Source organism: Apium graveolens, chromosome 9, assembly GCF_009905375.1.
Source record: "Apium graveolens cultivar Ventura chromosome 9, ASM990537v1, whole genome shotgun sequence".
Lineage (NCBI taxonomy): Eukaryota > Viridiplantae > Streptophyta > Magnoliopsida > Apiales > Apiaceae > Apium > Apium graveolens.
The window spans coordinates 4,708,433-4,724,468 of NC_133655.1; the positions used below are offsets into that span (position 1 = coordinate 4,708,433).

General features: G+C 32.7%; 2 protein-coding genes across 3 annotated transcripts; both read right to left on the bottom strand.

Moving 5' to 3' along the window:
* Positions 1-2,430: 2,430 nt before the first annotated feature.
* On the bottom strand, positions 2,431-5,876 carry LOC141683077 (F-box/FBD/LRR-repeat protein At1g13570-like). The gene is made up of 4 exons (XM_074487777.1): positions 5,844-5,876; positions 3,241-4,035; positions 2,984-3,142; positions 2,431-2,897 (listed from the first exon to the last, which is right to left on the bottom strand). The coding sequence occupies exons 2-4, from the start codon at positions 4,033-4,035 to the stop codon at positions 2,580-2,582; spliced, it is 1,272 nt and encodes a 423-aa protein (XP_074343878.1). The 5' UTR covers positions 5,844-5,876; the 3' UTR covers positions 2,431-2,579.
* Positions 5,877-10,979: 5,103 nt separating this feature from the next.
* Positions 10,980-14,916, bottom strand: LOC141683076 (F-box/FBD/LRR-repeat protein At1g13570-like). Of its 2 annotated transcripts, XM_074487776.1 has the most exons (5): positions 14,814-14,916; positions 11,873-12,667; positions 11,616-11,774; positions 11,456-11,529; positions 10,980-11,340 (listed from the first exon to the last, which is right to left on the bottom strand). In XM_074487776.1, exons 2-5 carry the CDS (start codon positions 12,665-12,667, stop codon positions 11,322-11,324), a joined length of 1,047 nt encoding a protein of 348 aa, XP_074343877.1. In that variant the 5' UTR covers positions 14,814-14,916; the 3' UTR covers positions 10,980-11,321. The 2 variants fall into 2 exon arrangements, with proteins under 2 accessions (XP_074343877.1, XP_074343876.1); XM_074487775.1 differs by having other exon boundaries at positions 10,980-11,529.
* Positions 14,917-16,036: the final 1,120 nt, after the last annotated feature.

Below are 16,036 nucleotides of genomic sequence, written 5' to 3' on the forward strand. Positions count from 1 at the left end.
TAAAAAGTCGACGAGTCGGTTTAAAAAATCAACTAAAAACGACTTGCGAATTACTGACTAGTCGATCGACTTATCAACTAGTCGTTGACAAGTCGATTGACAAGGGCAAAATTATATCAAAATTTAAAATAAAAACCCGCTCAATATCAGCAATATTCAACATGTTAATTTTAGTTTATATGTGTGTTTTTATGTATATTAAAATTGTTTAAAACTGAATGTATATGTAATCAAGGCCGATATTGAGGATTTCGAGACCCAGTGTAAAAATAGCCTAGAGCTCCTTTTTCAAAAAATTGCTTGAAATATTAGAAAGAAAACTAAAAAAATTTTAAGATATGCAATCGAGTGAATCAAAGCGCAACCAATTAACAATTTGTCATTTTCAAGCATTACAAAGTTATAAAATTGTTAACATAAACAAATTTATATATCTATTTTGTGATTAACATAGATATGAATCTGGGTGTGTTAAAATTTTACCTTAATAAATCACAAATAGAAGATATATATTATTTAATTAAGTATGATTAATTTGTCGACTAGTCATAACTGAACCTCCATCGACTTGTCGACATGACAACCATACAACCAATCAAAATATAACTTTTTTTTGTTTGTGGAAAAAAGTTGAAGCGTTTTTATTTATATTTGATTAATCGGTACAACTTGTTAGCACAATGTTACGCGATCAAAGATGACTTTTGTTACTAATTTTTAAAATTATCTTATAATAGTTGTCCATCTTCACGTACAATACAAATGTATGAAAAAGGAAATTCTAATGTAACCTCTTATTTTATAATTTTCAATGAAACTTCACTTCCCTTATATACAAAACTAAGAACATATGAACATGTGTTAATTATTTTTTGAATATATTAAAAAGAAATTGTTAACTAATTATGCGGTTTAATGCTAATAACGAGCTTTAGCTTTTGTGTTATTGTTCGTTCAAAATTCACAAGAAAGAAACTTCACTAACAAAACAAAAAACTGCTAAGTTCTTCATTGCCAGAATTCAGAATCTCCCTTGCAAATTCTCTTTCCAGTTACTTTGAACTTTGATACAATATAGTGGAATGCTTATTGAGCTCCGGGGCGGATTCAAGAATTAAATTTCGAAGGGTCACAGTCTATACTTTGTGAATGCACCCTTATATCTTTTAATTATCGTGGGGTAACTTTCATATATTTTCAAAAAAAATAATGATAGAAAAAACGTAAAATTTTCTTTTATGGGGACACGTGCCCCTCTGTGTCTCTTACTAGATCCTCCCCTGATTGAGCTAATGAAGCATTCGGAATGTCCACTAATGTAGAGGTCATATGTGTAACAAAAGATTCTTTTAAAATTAAAGATACATTTTTTGTGAACAGAACTAGTTCAATTTTTAACAGAAAACTTTCACGAAAGAACTAGTTCAGAAATACACTAAGGTTTATGTTTTGAACACTAAGGTTGTGGGTGAAGTGCATTTTATTAAGCCCTTATTTATTTCTTCTTCAGGCTGGATGGATTTATGGATCAGTGACAGAGGATATTTTCACTGGTTTTCAAATACACTGCAATGGATGGCGTTCTATATATTGTAAACCAGCGAGGCCTGCATTTAAGAGGTCAGCACCGATAAATCTCTCTGATCGCCTCTGCACCAGGTCCTTCGATAGGCCCTTGGTTCAATAGAAATCTTCTTCAGCAGGCACTGTCCTATTTGGTACGGTTATGGTGGTGGTCTGAAATAGTTGGTTCAATTCCACTCCTGGCATTTATCTCTGGTTCATGATGGTTTCAACAACTTCTTACACTCCGGAATATTGTCTGTAGCAACACCATTAGTGTGTGACATTATAGTCTGTCCAAGAAACGCAACATATGACAAGATCAACGTCTTCAACATCTCTAACTTGCACGTAAATGAGTTGGTGCATCATTTGGAACAACCTGATTTCATTACTGCGGGTGTTTATGGTTTTTTTAGTGTAAGCAGAATATTAATTCAGATGTGTAACTAGTGTAGGCACATTTCTTATAAGACTACATTATCTCCCATAAACTTTTCATTGTAATGCTATAGAGTGATATGTATAGAGCCAGTCCAAAATGGAATTGCACTTGATTAAACTCTTAACAATAAGCCCCAGGCATTTGATGGAACAGCTAATGCATGTACACCAAATTTAAGCACGTACAAGATGATGCAATTTCCATAATCAATTATAAAAACCAGAGCAATTTAACTGAAACAGGTAATAAATATGATCACTAGTTTCACCAATCAACCTTACTTCATCCAGAAATGAGCTCAGAAATGAACTACAGTCTACAGCACATAGAACTTTGTCTTCTATGTGATCCAAATAAGACCTTATAAAGATACATATGTTCTTCCCCCTACAGGTTTTAGTATTGTTCTAGTCCCTGGGGGGGCAATTTGAAATAGAAACGAAAAAAGGGCATACACTTATCTTGCTTAGTGCAGGTTCTTAGGAGGGTAGGATGACCGCAGCTAACCACAGAGCCAACTGAACTGTTTTGCACATTGAAAGATACACTGAAAGAAACATCAACCTAAACGTCAGTAATATAACTCAAAAGGTATTTGTTTCAAGTGTATGATCTGAGCCCCTGATGAAGTTTTGGAGTATTGTAACATCTCTTTTGTCATTGCTGCTGCTGCATCCTTTTTTAAGACGCTAGTACTATAGTTGATGTACATCGTTTTCAATAGCGGAGAACGGGCAAGTAAATACTTGATTAGGTCCAACTCTGTTCTTTGACCTTTGAGATTACAGATGGTCACAATTTCAAGCTGATCTATGGTACAATCTTCAGAAACGTTTACCAAATAATTGTTGAGATTCCCTTCACCAGCATCCTTTCGAAGCCAATCCACCTAATGAGTTATGGTTAATATATGTTTTGCAATTGTCAAACAATAACTTTGGTGACACATTATAAGTTCAAGCGGATTGCACTCACCAAGATATGTAGCTTGCTCAAGTTGGGAGCACTCCGAATCATACAAAGCAAACAAGAAACCTCAGACACACGAGTTAAATGTATATCAGTGAAAGTCAGAGTCTTGAGGTAATGCAGTGGATGAGGAAATTTATTTGGAGAACCTCCTGCAGCCAAGTACTTTGAAACAAGTCGCAAACAAAGAGCAGAAAAACAATTAGATGTTGATAAGAAATCTAAAGTTACAGTAGATGGTGTAAGGAGAATTTGAACATTACCGCAATGAAATAAGTTGATATGGTGATTTTCTCAATTTTATTTAAACAACCGAAAACCTTAACCACATTGGATGTTTCTGACGGCATTTCCCTATCACAGGCCACCATGCAAGAAAATTCTATAATGTTTTTTAACCCAGCTAAGGAATATTCTGAAGGCATTTTGGTATACATCTGACGTAGGTATTTGAGATTAGGAGCACGGAAGTTGATAGGTAAGAGTCCTTCGCAACAGAACAAGATCAACTTCTCAAGCACAGGGCAATTGAAGACGTTTTGTTCTGAAGTAGAGACATCTGTTAAGACGATTTCCTTCAGAAAAGTCAATCCTCCAAATGCAGGTGTAGAGGGGAACCAAACATTTTTTAGGCCCTCTAGATAAAGTTGCTTGATACCCTTACTTGAGAATAACGGAATCCACTGACCAAAACAATCAAGGATTATCTTGGCATCGCAAAAACCAGGAAAACAGAGAGAAAATCTGAGAATGGGGCCATTGTGGAGTAGGAGAACATTACTTATCACACTAACAAAATTAAGAGCTGCTAGTTCTAGACCACGCGATCTGCCAATATAACGTGACTTTTCACTTAAGATGTCTTCATCAAAAACAAGATTTGGAATAGTAGTCCAACAATTCCTCCAATTCCTCGCCAAGATACTGGTTCTTACTGCATCTCGTATAGGCATAAAACAAAGGATAGTTTCTTGTACATTCCGAGGCAGCACACTGATTCTATCTTCCTCAATATGAGTACGACCGACCTTTCTCGTACTAGACTCAGCCATTCTCATCTGCAATAAGAAAACACATCATAATTTACTAATGATGTCTCATCCATTTGTTAACATTTTTCTTTTTATGATGTCTCATCCGATTGTGAAATAATGATATAAATACCGAGTTTTCAATGAACATTAACCAAAACACCCATTTTCAAGCACTTAGGAAAATTCTACCCATTCGATTACCCTAATATCAAATGCGTACTTTATAACACTACGCCAATCTCCTTTTCTTTTTTGACCCCTTTAACATAAACACACGCCATGATATCTCTGTGCTTCTCTTCTATGAATATTCCAAGCTAGCTGATTACATAATTAGAAGGCGAATCTGATTTAGTGAGGAAATTCTGAAGTGTTGGATAGCATATAAATGTCGTACATGTGTACATCTGTGAGGTTGAACTGTAAAGGTAGTACGCATCTGACAACGGGGTCTTTGAATGATAACATTACTAATTTGGTTATCTATTAAGATACCCCAAATCCAAATGCATATCAAGTAATATAATATTACTAAACAATACTCTAACCAAACATGCATATTGCTCAATACTCCAACAGCAAATGCGTAATTAAAAATACTCCAACATCAAATGCGTATTCCATTTGAGAATTATAACCATACTCTAACCAAACATGCGTATTACACAATACTCCAACAACAAATGCGTAATTAACAATACCCTAACATCAAATGCATATTTCATTCAAGAATTACAACCACTCTCTTTCAAAATTATTATTTTTGTTACCTTTGTACGAAAAAAGTAATATTTTAATCAATCCGGTTCCAATTGTTAACATTTACTAAAATAACATTATTTTCATAGCAAATTTAGTAAGGTCCAGTAACTTACTAACTTTTCTTCCTTTAACCCACTTTTTCTTCGTGTTAATTATCAGACACGTCAGTCATTACACCCCTGTATACAAAATTAATCACTCGCTGTTGTAAAACTGACTCAGTTTAGCCACCAACTTGAAAATTTGTGTCAAACTATGGACCAACTAATTTGATATAAATTTTCAACTTCTCAATAACAAACTAATACAAATTTTCAAATTTGTGACTAAACTACGTTGTTTTTGCAATGAATGGCTCACTTGTTATATTACAGATTTTGGTATTCAGACAAATGTTATTTCCAGAACTGCTTTTTTTTTTGAAATAAAGAACTACTTTACTTTTTTTTGAAATAAAGAACTACTCCATCTGTCCCTTTCGATTGTTTACATTTTTTAGAAAGTTTCCGACACGCATTTTAAGTTACATAATTGGAAGGCAAATCTGATTTAGAGAGGAAAATTCTTAAGTGTTGGATAGCATATAAATGTTTATGTATATAAATATATGTGTTGAACCGGAAAGGTAGTACGCAGTTTCTGAGCACACATTATTGATATGGTTATCTATAAGATACCCCAAATTCAAATGCGTATCAAGTACAATATTACTTCATAATACTCTAACCAAACACGCGTATTGCACAATACTCCAACAGTGCGTAATCAATAATATTCCGACATCAAATACATATTCCATTCAAGAAATTACAACCACTCTCTTTCAAAATTATCGTTAACAATCTATTAGGACAAAACGAAAGGAGTCTAATACAAAACATATCGGACAACAATATGATCGTCCATTATTTGTGACTTAATTTCGATCGGGTTTACCAATTTTACACTAATAACAAATATTTACACAAACGAATTAGAAGCATCGTGATAGCACATGTAGACGCTGTTTAGATAAATAGTAATAATAATATAAAATTGTAAGTAAACACGGAGTATATATTAAAACTTACGTTGCAAATGTGGTGAAAGAGGGGAGAGGCCTCATGAACAATTGCTGAAATGTGGGCGCTTTCGGACAAATACAAATATTTATGTGGAAATGAAAATTTAGATGGTTAATGGGCTATAAAGGCTGCTGGGCTTTTTAGACCCATTGTCAACGGCCCAATAAACTAAAGCAAAAATCCACTCTCGACTAATTTTTGTGTACCCAATTTGTGTGTACCCAGTCCCCCACATCTAAGAGTATATCCATCTACCATTGACTCCCTCTTTAAAAATAATATAAAAAATTAGTTTCCAACAAGATAATGTAGTTTCATCTTCAATATTAATCTTTAAATTCACTTCTTATAATATTATTTTATATTTAGAAGTACATTGAAGTTATAAAAGTACAAAAGACGGAAGAAAAACAAAGTGGATAGATTAATTTAATGTAAAATATAAGTTAAGAGTTAGTTGTCCCTCTTAAAAATAAATAAGCAAGTGAGGCTTTTACTGGGAGGAGTTACGAAGAGCCTATTTAAGTTACATTTTTTCTTTTCTTCTTTATTTTTTGAGTTACGAGTGTGCAATCACATTAATAAGGCTTTCAAGTGACTAGACATAATCAAACTCTATTTTTAATTTCTTTTTTCCTTATATTTTTAGTCATCGAAAGTAGTCAGCTGATTCTCTCTGCGTACTGTTCTTGTGTTTTGACATCTTGATCTATATTATTCAACTATTAGATTTTATCCTGAACCGCATTAGTCGGTATTTTTACGATTTTATCGAATTATTCGATTAACAATTACACATAGTACTATATTTTTAATAATATCTCGATTCAGTTGCTGATTCCAAATAGTACAAGGGGTTGAGTGAATCCTTAATTAATGTGACCGGTGTTAATTGTAATCAAGATAAAAGGTTACGGCTTAATCTTGGATGTGACAATAAGAGTTTTTGGCTCGGAGACATTAAGAATTAAGGAGAAATATGATTCTTACGGTCTAGGTAAGTCCCATGTAAAAAAAACATGGGACAATGTATTGTCCCGCTTACTTTTACGTACACTGTATATCACTTTATACCTAAAACACACATATCTGTGCACACACAAGTTGGGGGTCTTTTGAGAAAATAGTCTCTTCATTATTTAAAATTAGGGTAAGGTTGCGTACAGCATACAGGTAACACCCCCGACTTAAAAAATAAATATTAGATAAAATGAATAGAATAAATATTTTAATTATGTGTTACTTGACATCTGTGTTCGATGTTTACATGCGATAAAATTTACGAATTTTAATTTCTTATATCTAAAATAAAGTATAGATAATTTTCATATTTTTCTAGCAATTTATATGTCAGTATATGATTTTATAAATGATTTATAGATTTAATTACTTATTTTTCAAATTAGATATTGATTATTTTGAATAATCGGGAATCGTCCAACTTCATTTTTTTACGTTTTCACCACCCAGAAGTTTCGGGAAAACTCATTTCTATCTTAATTTGATTATTTCGAGCATTTTCCGTGTTTTAACTTTTTCAATCCGGAGCACGGTTTTACCCATACGGTTCCCTGTACAAATTTTACGATATTTTTTTCGTTTCGGCAAACCGATAAACCAGATATTTTTGATATACGAGATATTTTGATTAAAATCCTATATTATTTTTTCGTAGTACGTGCAATCCTATCTTATCTCTTTGTAGTACGTGCAATCCTATCTTATCTGTTCGTAGTACGTGCAATCCTATCTTATTTTTCCGTAACCATAAATAGCCCTTATAGTACCTTTTTCAAAAAAAAAGAAAAATAAATAGAAAAATCTTATAATTGAAGGGTTTCGAGCACATAACGCAACGGAAACAGTAATTAAACACGTGAAAAATCAGAATTTTCAAAATCCAACGCAGGCTCCATGCAAAAAAAAGATATTTAATTCGTAAAGCAGATTGTTTACCTTAAGAAACTTTACAAATTGGTTGAGTAATGGAGATCTAAAGATTGTTCAATCACAACGCATCCCGCTCTCGCAATCTACGCTCTATCGGTATCCACACGAATGCTTGAACTCAAGGATTGGATGTGTACTAGCACAAACTCCTTTCTTCTTACTCTCTCCATCTTCTCTTGGTGGCTAGAGTTTTAGTAAAAGTCTTTCATATTTTAAAATCAGCCACAAAAGATATTATATAGTGAGTAGAAAAACGAATTATAATTCTTAACTAATTAGGAGTTATTATTAATTCAAAATTCCTATTTGTATAATAATTAAGTCACACTTAATTATTTAACAACTGAATTTCATAATTAATATTAGTAAATTCGAATATCATTATTTATCTAATTAATTAAGTCATACTTAATTAATATTATAAATAATTCAAATTACTTTAATATAATTTAAATCCAATTTAAATTAAATAATCCTTCAAGCATTCTTTGTATGTGACCCTATAGGTTATTATTACGTTGACAACGAATTTTAAATCTAATGTAAAATCGTAAACAATGAGCGGCATCTAGTAATATATCATTACTACCCAAGTAATAATAATTCAATCGGGGATCGACTTAACCTTTCGTGAATAATGTATAATGTAATATAATCTCTTTAACCAAAATATAAATTAAACTAGAGGCATGTAATGTATCATCCTCATCAATGTTTAATCCAGGTTTTCTTGATCAATGAGTAGATTATCATACCAAATCAACATTTGAGTGTGGCCACGTATTTGATAGTCTAGCTCACACAAGAGGTCAATAATATCACTCCTAAAATTTGGAGGGTTAAATCCTTTCTAAACCATTCATATTTCTCATATGATTCAAAATATACCCGAAATACACTTTTATCATTACCCGGTCAAAGATAACTTTTAATGTAATCAAAGTACATTAATTCCCGTATAAAAATATAATGATTACAAGTCTAAGGACCATTACATCATTATCACAGTGAGAATTATTTATGACACAACATACATGTAGAATCTCACATTAGGTCTGTTCAGCACCATGTACATATACATTTGCCTGTGTTTTTGACTTTAGTATCACTATACATATGATCAATGAGATGTGATCATTAGTCAACAAACACACCAGTCTTAATGCATTATTATTGTCCCTTAATAATAATACTTGACTAGGGACATTTAGAAATATTGATACTATTCTCATAATTTCATTTTAAGTCACGTACTTAGAGGTATAGAATTCATATCATATTCCAAGGACATTTATTAATCTAACATTTAAATCGCAGTAAATTAAGAATTAATAAATCATAGAAAGAATAATCGATTGAACATAAATATTAATAATCCACATGTCTTAAACTAAAACATCATAGTGTTGTCTCTAGGGTACAAACACTAACAATAATTACCCAGAGAAAATACGTATATTCATAGTGTTATTCATAATCAAACGAGGATTCGAAGACGTTATCGAACTCCGATTTTAGCGTGCAAGTAGTCGAATCGAAGCTCGTAACAAGTAGAATCAAGTTTGATCAACCATATCACTGTATATTCAAGGGGACGAAAGATCGATAGTAAAATCAATTCGAAGTTCGGGATTCATAGAGAATAAGTTAAGCGGTGCACGGTAAGTATATACTGTACTATTTCACTGTTGATGTTTTGATCTTTAAATGATGAATGATTTGATTTGACTGATGATTCACTGATGAAAAACGAGTATTCTTGCACTGATACTTGATGAACTGATGATGATGCTTCCTTTTCGGAAGTAAGCTAAACCAATTATTTAGCAGACCGGGATCCCCACATGTAGAACTTGATGAATTGATGAACCTATCGTGCTTGAATACTCTGTTTTAATCTTGTGAGAACTATTTTGATGAACACTTGAGGATTGTGATGAAACTCTGATTATCCTACGTATTTGATGATTTGAAGAACTTTGCTTTTCTCGGATAAACCTCGGTTGAATTAATATGATATATGCTTACTGAGCTTTATAAGCTCACTCTTTTATGTGACTAACATTTACAGGAAGAAATTTTGGAGTAAGAAGTTCGGGAAGGGAGAAGAGTGTGATAAACTAAGGTTTTAGTGAGAGTCAAGAGGCGTCTAGTATCGTGACGAAAAATGTTGCAGTAAACGTATGGTTGTACTATGTTAGGATCTTATGACGTATCGTACCTTTTATGATAAATTCGAGAGTTTTGTACAAACTTTATGTTATTGAATAAGTTTTAGATTTTGTAAGCATTTATTGAGTTGGTTAGTTTATTTGGCGTTCCCGGATCGGGTTTTTAAGGACATCCCGAGGTCAGGGGCGTCACAATACCCTTTCCAAGACATTGTCATATACAATATTTCCCAGGTATGGTTGATTGATTGATTAAACTCTTTTTAAAAATGTTACGCAAAACAAATGTAGCGTACACATAATAAACAAAAGAAAATTATCAAAAATACCCTATATATTGACAGAGGATATTCTCACTGGTTTTCAAATGAACTGCAATGGATGGGGCTCTATATATTGTAAACCAGCAAGGCCTGCATTTAAGGGATCAGCACCGATAAATCTCTCTGATCGCGTCTGCACTGTCCTATTTGGTACGGTCATGGTGGTGGTCTGAAATAGTTGGAACACTTGTCGTACGACAGTGTATCCTTGAAATAGTTGACAATTGATGAGTGGTGGATAAATTTCTCTTTCCAGTTAAGCTATAAAGACCACCGATAAATTTCTATTTGGTATGTCACCAATGTTGGAGTTCGGATTACTACTAGTCACTGCCTCACTGAATTGAAATCATGAAACCACTAAAAAGGGTGATAAAATCTCTGGTTCATGATGCTTTGAACAACTTCTTACACTCCGGAATATTGTCTGTAGCAACACCATTAGTGTGTGACAGTATAGTCTGTCCAAGAAACGCAACATATGACAAGATCAACGTCTTCAACATCTCTAACTTGCACTTATTTTCCAAAGCTACTCCAGTGCACGTAAATGAGTTGGTGCATCATTTGGAACAACCTAATATCATTACTGCGGGTGTTTATGGTTTTTTTGTGTGTAAGCAGAATATTAATTCAGATGTGTAACTAGTGTAGGCAACTTCTATAGATATCTGTTCTAAATTTAAGCACGTACAAGATGATGCAATTTGCAAAATCAATAAAAAAACCAGAGCAATTTGTTCTTCCCCCTACAAGTTTTAGTATTGTTCTAGTCCCGGGGGGGGATTTGAAACAGAAAAGAAAAAAGGGCATACACTTATCTTGCTTAGCGCAGGTTCTTGATGGGTAGGATGACCGCAGCTAACCACAGAGCCAACTTAACTGTTTTGCACATTGAAAGATACACTGAAAGAAACATCAACCTAAACGTCAATAATATAACTCAAAAGGTATTTGTTTCAAGTGTATGATCTGAGTCCCTGATGAAGTTTTGGAGTATTGTAACATCTCTTTTGTCATTGCTGCTGCTGCATCCTTTTTTAAGACGCTAGTACTATAGTTGATGTACATCGTTTTCAATAGCGGAGAACGGGCAAGTAAATACTTGATTAGGTCCAACTCTGTTCTTTGACCTTTGAGATTACAGATGGTCACAATTTCAAGCTGATCTATGGTACAATCTTCAGAAACGTTTACCCAATAATTGTTGAGATTCCCTTCACCAGCATCCTTTCGAAGCCAATCCACCTAATGAGTTATGATTAATATATGTTTTGCAATTGTCAAACAATAACTTTGGTGACACATTATAAGTTCAAGCGGATTGCACTCACCAAGATATGTAGCTTGCTCAAGTTGGGAGCACTCCGAATCATACAAAGCAAACAAGAAACCTCAGACACACGAGTTAAATGTATATCAGTGAAAGTCAGAGTCTTGAGGTAATGCAGTGGATGAGGAAATTTATTTGGAGAACCTCCTGCAGCCAAGTACTTTGAAACAAGTAGCAAACAAAGAGCAGAAAAACAATTAGATGTTGATAAGAAATCTAAAGTTACAGTAGATGGTGTAAGGAGAATTTGAACATTACCGCAATGAAATAAGTTGATATGGTGATTTTCTCAATTTTATTTAAACAACCGAAAACCTTAACCACATTGGATGTTTCTGACGGCATTTCCCTATCACAGGCCACCATGCAAGAAAATTCTATAATGTTTTCTAACCCAGCTAAGGAATAATCTGAAGGCATTTTGGTATACATCTGACGTAAGTATTTGAGATTAGGAGCACGGAAGTTGATAGGTAAGAGTCCTTCGCAACAGAACAAGATCAACTTCTCAAGCACAGGGCAATTGAAGACGTTTTGTTCTGAAGTAGAGACATCTGTTAAGACGATTTCCTTCAGAAAAGTCAATCCTCCAAATGCAGGTGTATAGGGTAACCAAACATTTTTTAGGCCCTCTAGATAAAGTTGCTTGATACCCTTACTTGAGAATAACGGAATCCACTGACCAAAACAATCAAGGATTATCTTGGCATCGCAAAAACCAGGAAAACAGAGAGAAAATCTGAGAATGGGGCCATTGTGGAGTAGGAGAACATTACTTATCACACTAACAAAATTAAGAGCTGCTAGTTCTAGACCACGCGATCTGCCAATATAACGTGACTTTTCACTTAAGATGTCTTCATCAAAAACAAGATTTGGAATAGTAGTCCAACAATTCCTCCAATTCCTCGCCAAGATACTTGTTCTCACTGCATCTCGTATAGGCATGAAACAAAGGATAGTTTCGTGTACATTCCGAGGCAGCACACTGATTCTATCTTCCTCAATATGAGTACGACCGACCTTTCTCGTACTAGACTCAGCCATTCTCATCTGCAATAAGAAAACGCGTCATAATTTACTAATGATGTCTCATCCATTTGTTAACATTTTACTTTTTATGATGTCTCGTCCGATTGTGAAATAGTGATATAAATACCGAGTTTTCAATGAACATTAACCAAAATACCCATTTTCAAGCACTTCGGAAAATTCTACCCATTAGATTACCCTAATGTCAAATGCGTATTTTATATCACTACGCCCATCTCCTTTTCTTTTTCGACCCCTTTTATATAATCACACTGTTGGAGTATTGAGCAATACGCATGTTTGGTTAGAGTATTGTTTAGTAATATTATACTACCTGATATGCATTTGGATTTGGGGTATCTTAATAGATAACCAAATTAGTAATGTCTATCATTCAAAGACCCCGTTGTCAGATACATACTACCTTTCCAGTTCAACCTCACAGATGTACACATCTACGACATTTATATGCTATCCAACACTTTAGAATTTCCTCACTAAATCAGATTTGCCTTCTAATTATGTAATCAGCTAGCTTGGAATATTCATAGTATATTCTCATTGAAGAGAAGCACAGAGATATCGTGGTTGAACTGGAAAGGTAGTATGTATCTGACAACGGGGTCTTTGAATGATAGACATTACTAATTTGGTTATCTATTAAGATACCCCAAATCCAAATGCAAATCAGGTAGTATAATATTACTAAACAATACTCTAACCAAACATGCGTATTGCTCAATACTCCAACAGCAAATATGTAATTAACAATACCCCAACATCAAATGCGTATTCCATTCGAGAATTATAACCATACTCTAACCAAACATGCATATTACACAATGCTCCAACAACAAATGCATAATTAACAATACCCCAACATCAACTGCATATTCCATTCAAGAATTACAACCACTCTCTTTCAAAATTATCATTTTTGTTACCTTTGTACGAAAAAAGTAATATTTTAATCAATCAGGTTCCAATTGTTAACATTTACTAAAATAACATATTTTCAGAAAATTTAGCAAGGTCCGGTAACTTACTAACTTTTTCTTCGTGTTAATTACCAGACACATCACTTACTACACCCATGTATACAAAATTAATCACTCGCTGTTGTAAAACTGGCTCAGTTTAGCCACCAACTTGAAAATTTGTGTCAAACTATGGACCAACTAATTTGATTCAAATTTTCAACTTCTCAACAACAAATTAATACAAACTGATACAAATTTTCAAATTTGTGACTAAACTGCGTTGTTTTTGCAATGAATGACTCACTTGTTATATTACAGATTTTGGTAGATTTTGGTATTCAGGCAAATGTTATTTCCAAATGTTATTTCCAGAACTACTTTCTTTTGGAAATAAAGAACTACTTTTTTATTATTTTCAGAGCAAAAGAAGATTGAAAAGATAAATTTGCCCGAGCATTCACAATCAAAGCCATTCACAATCAAAGCCCAGAGGAAAAAAAAGGCGAGTGTAGCTTGATATTTTCAAACTGTTTTGCTTAATATTTCCCAATATATATTCTCTTTTCCTTTTCTTTACTTGTCATAATTTTCGTACCAAATCCGAACGTTAACAATCTATTGGGACGAAATGAAGGAAGTCTAATATAAAACATATCGACCCTTTTTATACAACCACACGCCATCATATCTTTGTCCTTATTACATAATTAGAAGGCGAATCTGATTTAGTGAGGAAAATTCTTAAGTGTTGGATAGCATTTAAATGTTTATGTATATAAATATATGTGTTGAACCGGAAAGGTAGTACGCAGTTTTTGAGCACGCATTACTGATATGATTATCTATAAGATACCCCAAATGAGATACCCCAAATCCAAATACGTATCAAGTATAATATTACTTTACAATACTGTAACCAAACATGTGTATTGCACAATCCTCCAAGAGTGCGTAATCAACAATACCCCGAGACCAAATACATATTTCATTCAAGAATTACAACCACTTTCTTTCAAAATTATCATATTCCTATATATGTGACTTAATTTCGATCAGGTATACCAATTTAACACTAATAACAAATATTTACACAAACGAATTAGAAGTATTGTGACAGCACATATAGACGCTGGTTAGATAAATATTAAAAAAAAAATGTAAGTAAACACGGAGTCGATAAAACTTACATTGCAAATGTGCCGAAAGAGGAGAGAAGCATCACGAACAACTACTGAAATGTGGGCGCTTTCGGACAAGTACAAATATTTATGTGGAAATGAAAATTTAGATGTTAATGGGCTAATGGCAAATGGGCTTCTTTACCCAAGTACGTACTTAAATGCTTTACCCGAGTTTATAATGTATTTTTAATGATATAGTTGTAATTTATTAAATAAATTCTATAATTATAATGATACCCGTACATTCACATTAAAAAAAAAATTATATACATAAATTACGTGAGTACGTATTTAGGTATATCAAACTATTTGACTTTTCGAATTCTTAAACAGCCGGATTTTTTAGAAAAGGGAGAATTGGCACATAAAATGTAAAAAGGATTTAATGGGTTGTCTTTGTGGTCAATTAGCTATATTCAAAATATAGCTAATTTTTTTCAAAATTATGCTCCACTGATATTAGTTATAATCATTAGTTATATTCAATATCTCATTTTTTTATTAATTATATATATATTAGAGAAAATAAGATAATAATATTTAATAAAAAGAAATTTAATAAAAATTTATAAAAATTTTATATTTATATCAATATTTTAAACTAAACATTATAAAACTAAAACTAAATAATTTTTATGATTAACTGAAAATATGATAACATTTTTAAAAATAAATGAAATAAGTAGATTAACAAACACTACTCACATATTAAATAAAATATACAACTAAAATATATCTTATATTAGAATTTTTATAAATTTAGTTAACAATAAAATAATATTTTTACACTTACCATTATATAAAATATTTAAGTTAAATATTGGAAAATATAATTTAATGTAATATGCCCATGTTATAATTAAATAACATAATTAAGAATGGGTTAGAATTAGGGTTACAACTGACGTGGATAATTATAGATGAAAATATAGCGTGCATATTTTTAGTTATCTAAAATTATACCTAACAGACTTACCGTTAGAGTGATACATCGCTTACTTCTTATTCACCTGAAATCTTTGTAATCTTCATCCAAATTGAGGTAAAGAACTTGTTTTTTTTTACAAATGCAGAAAACTTTCATTAACTTGAATATAATACAGCTGGGACAAACCCCCAACTGTCGATACAACGAGGTGGTAAAACAAATATCATACTAAAAACAATTACATGATTTGTTTCCTGATCGTTTAACACATAGAATTTAAAAATTCTTGAAATTAAAAACG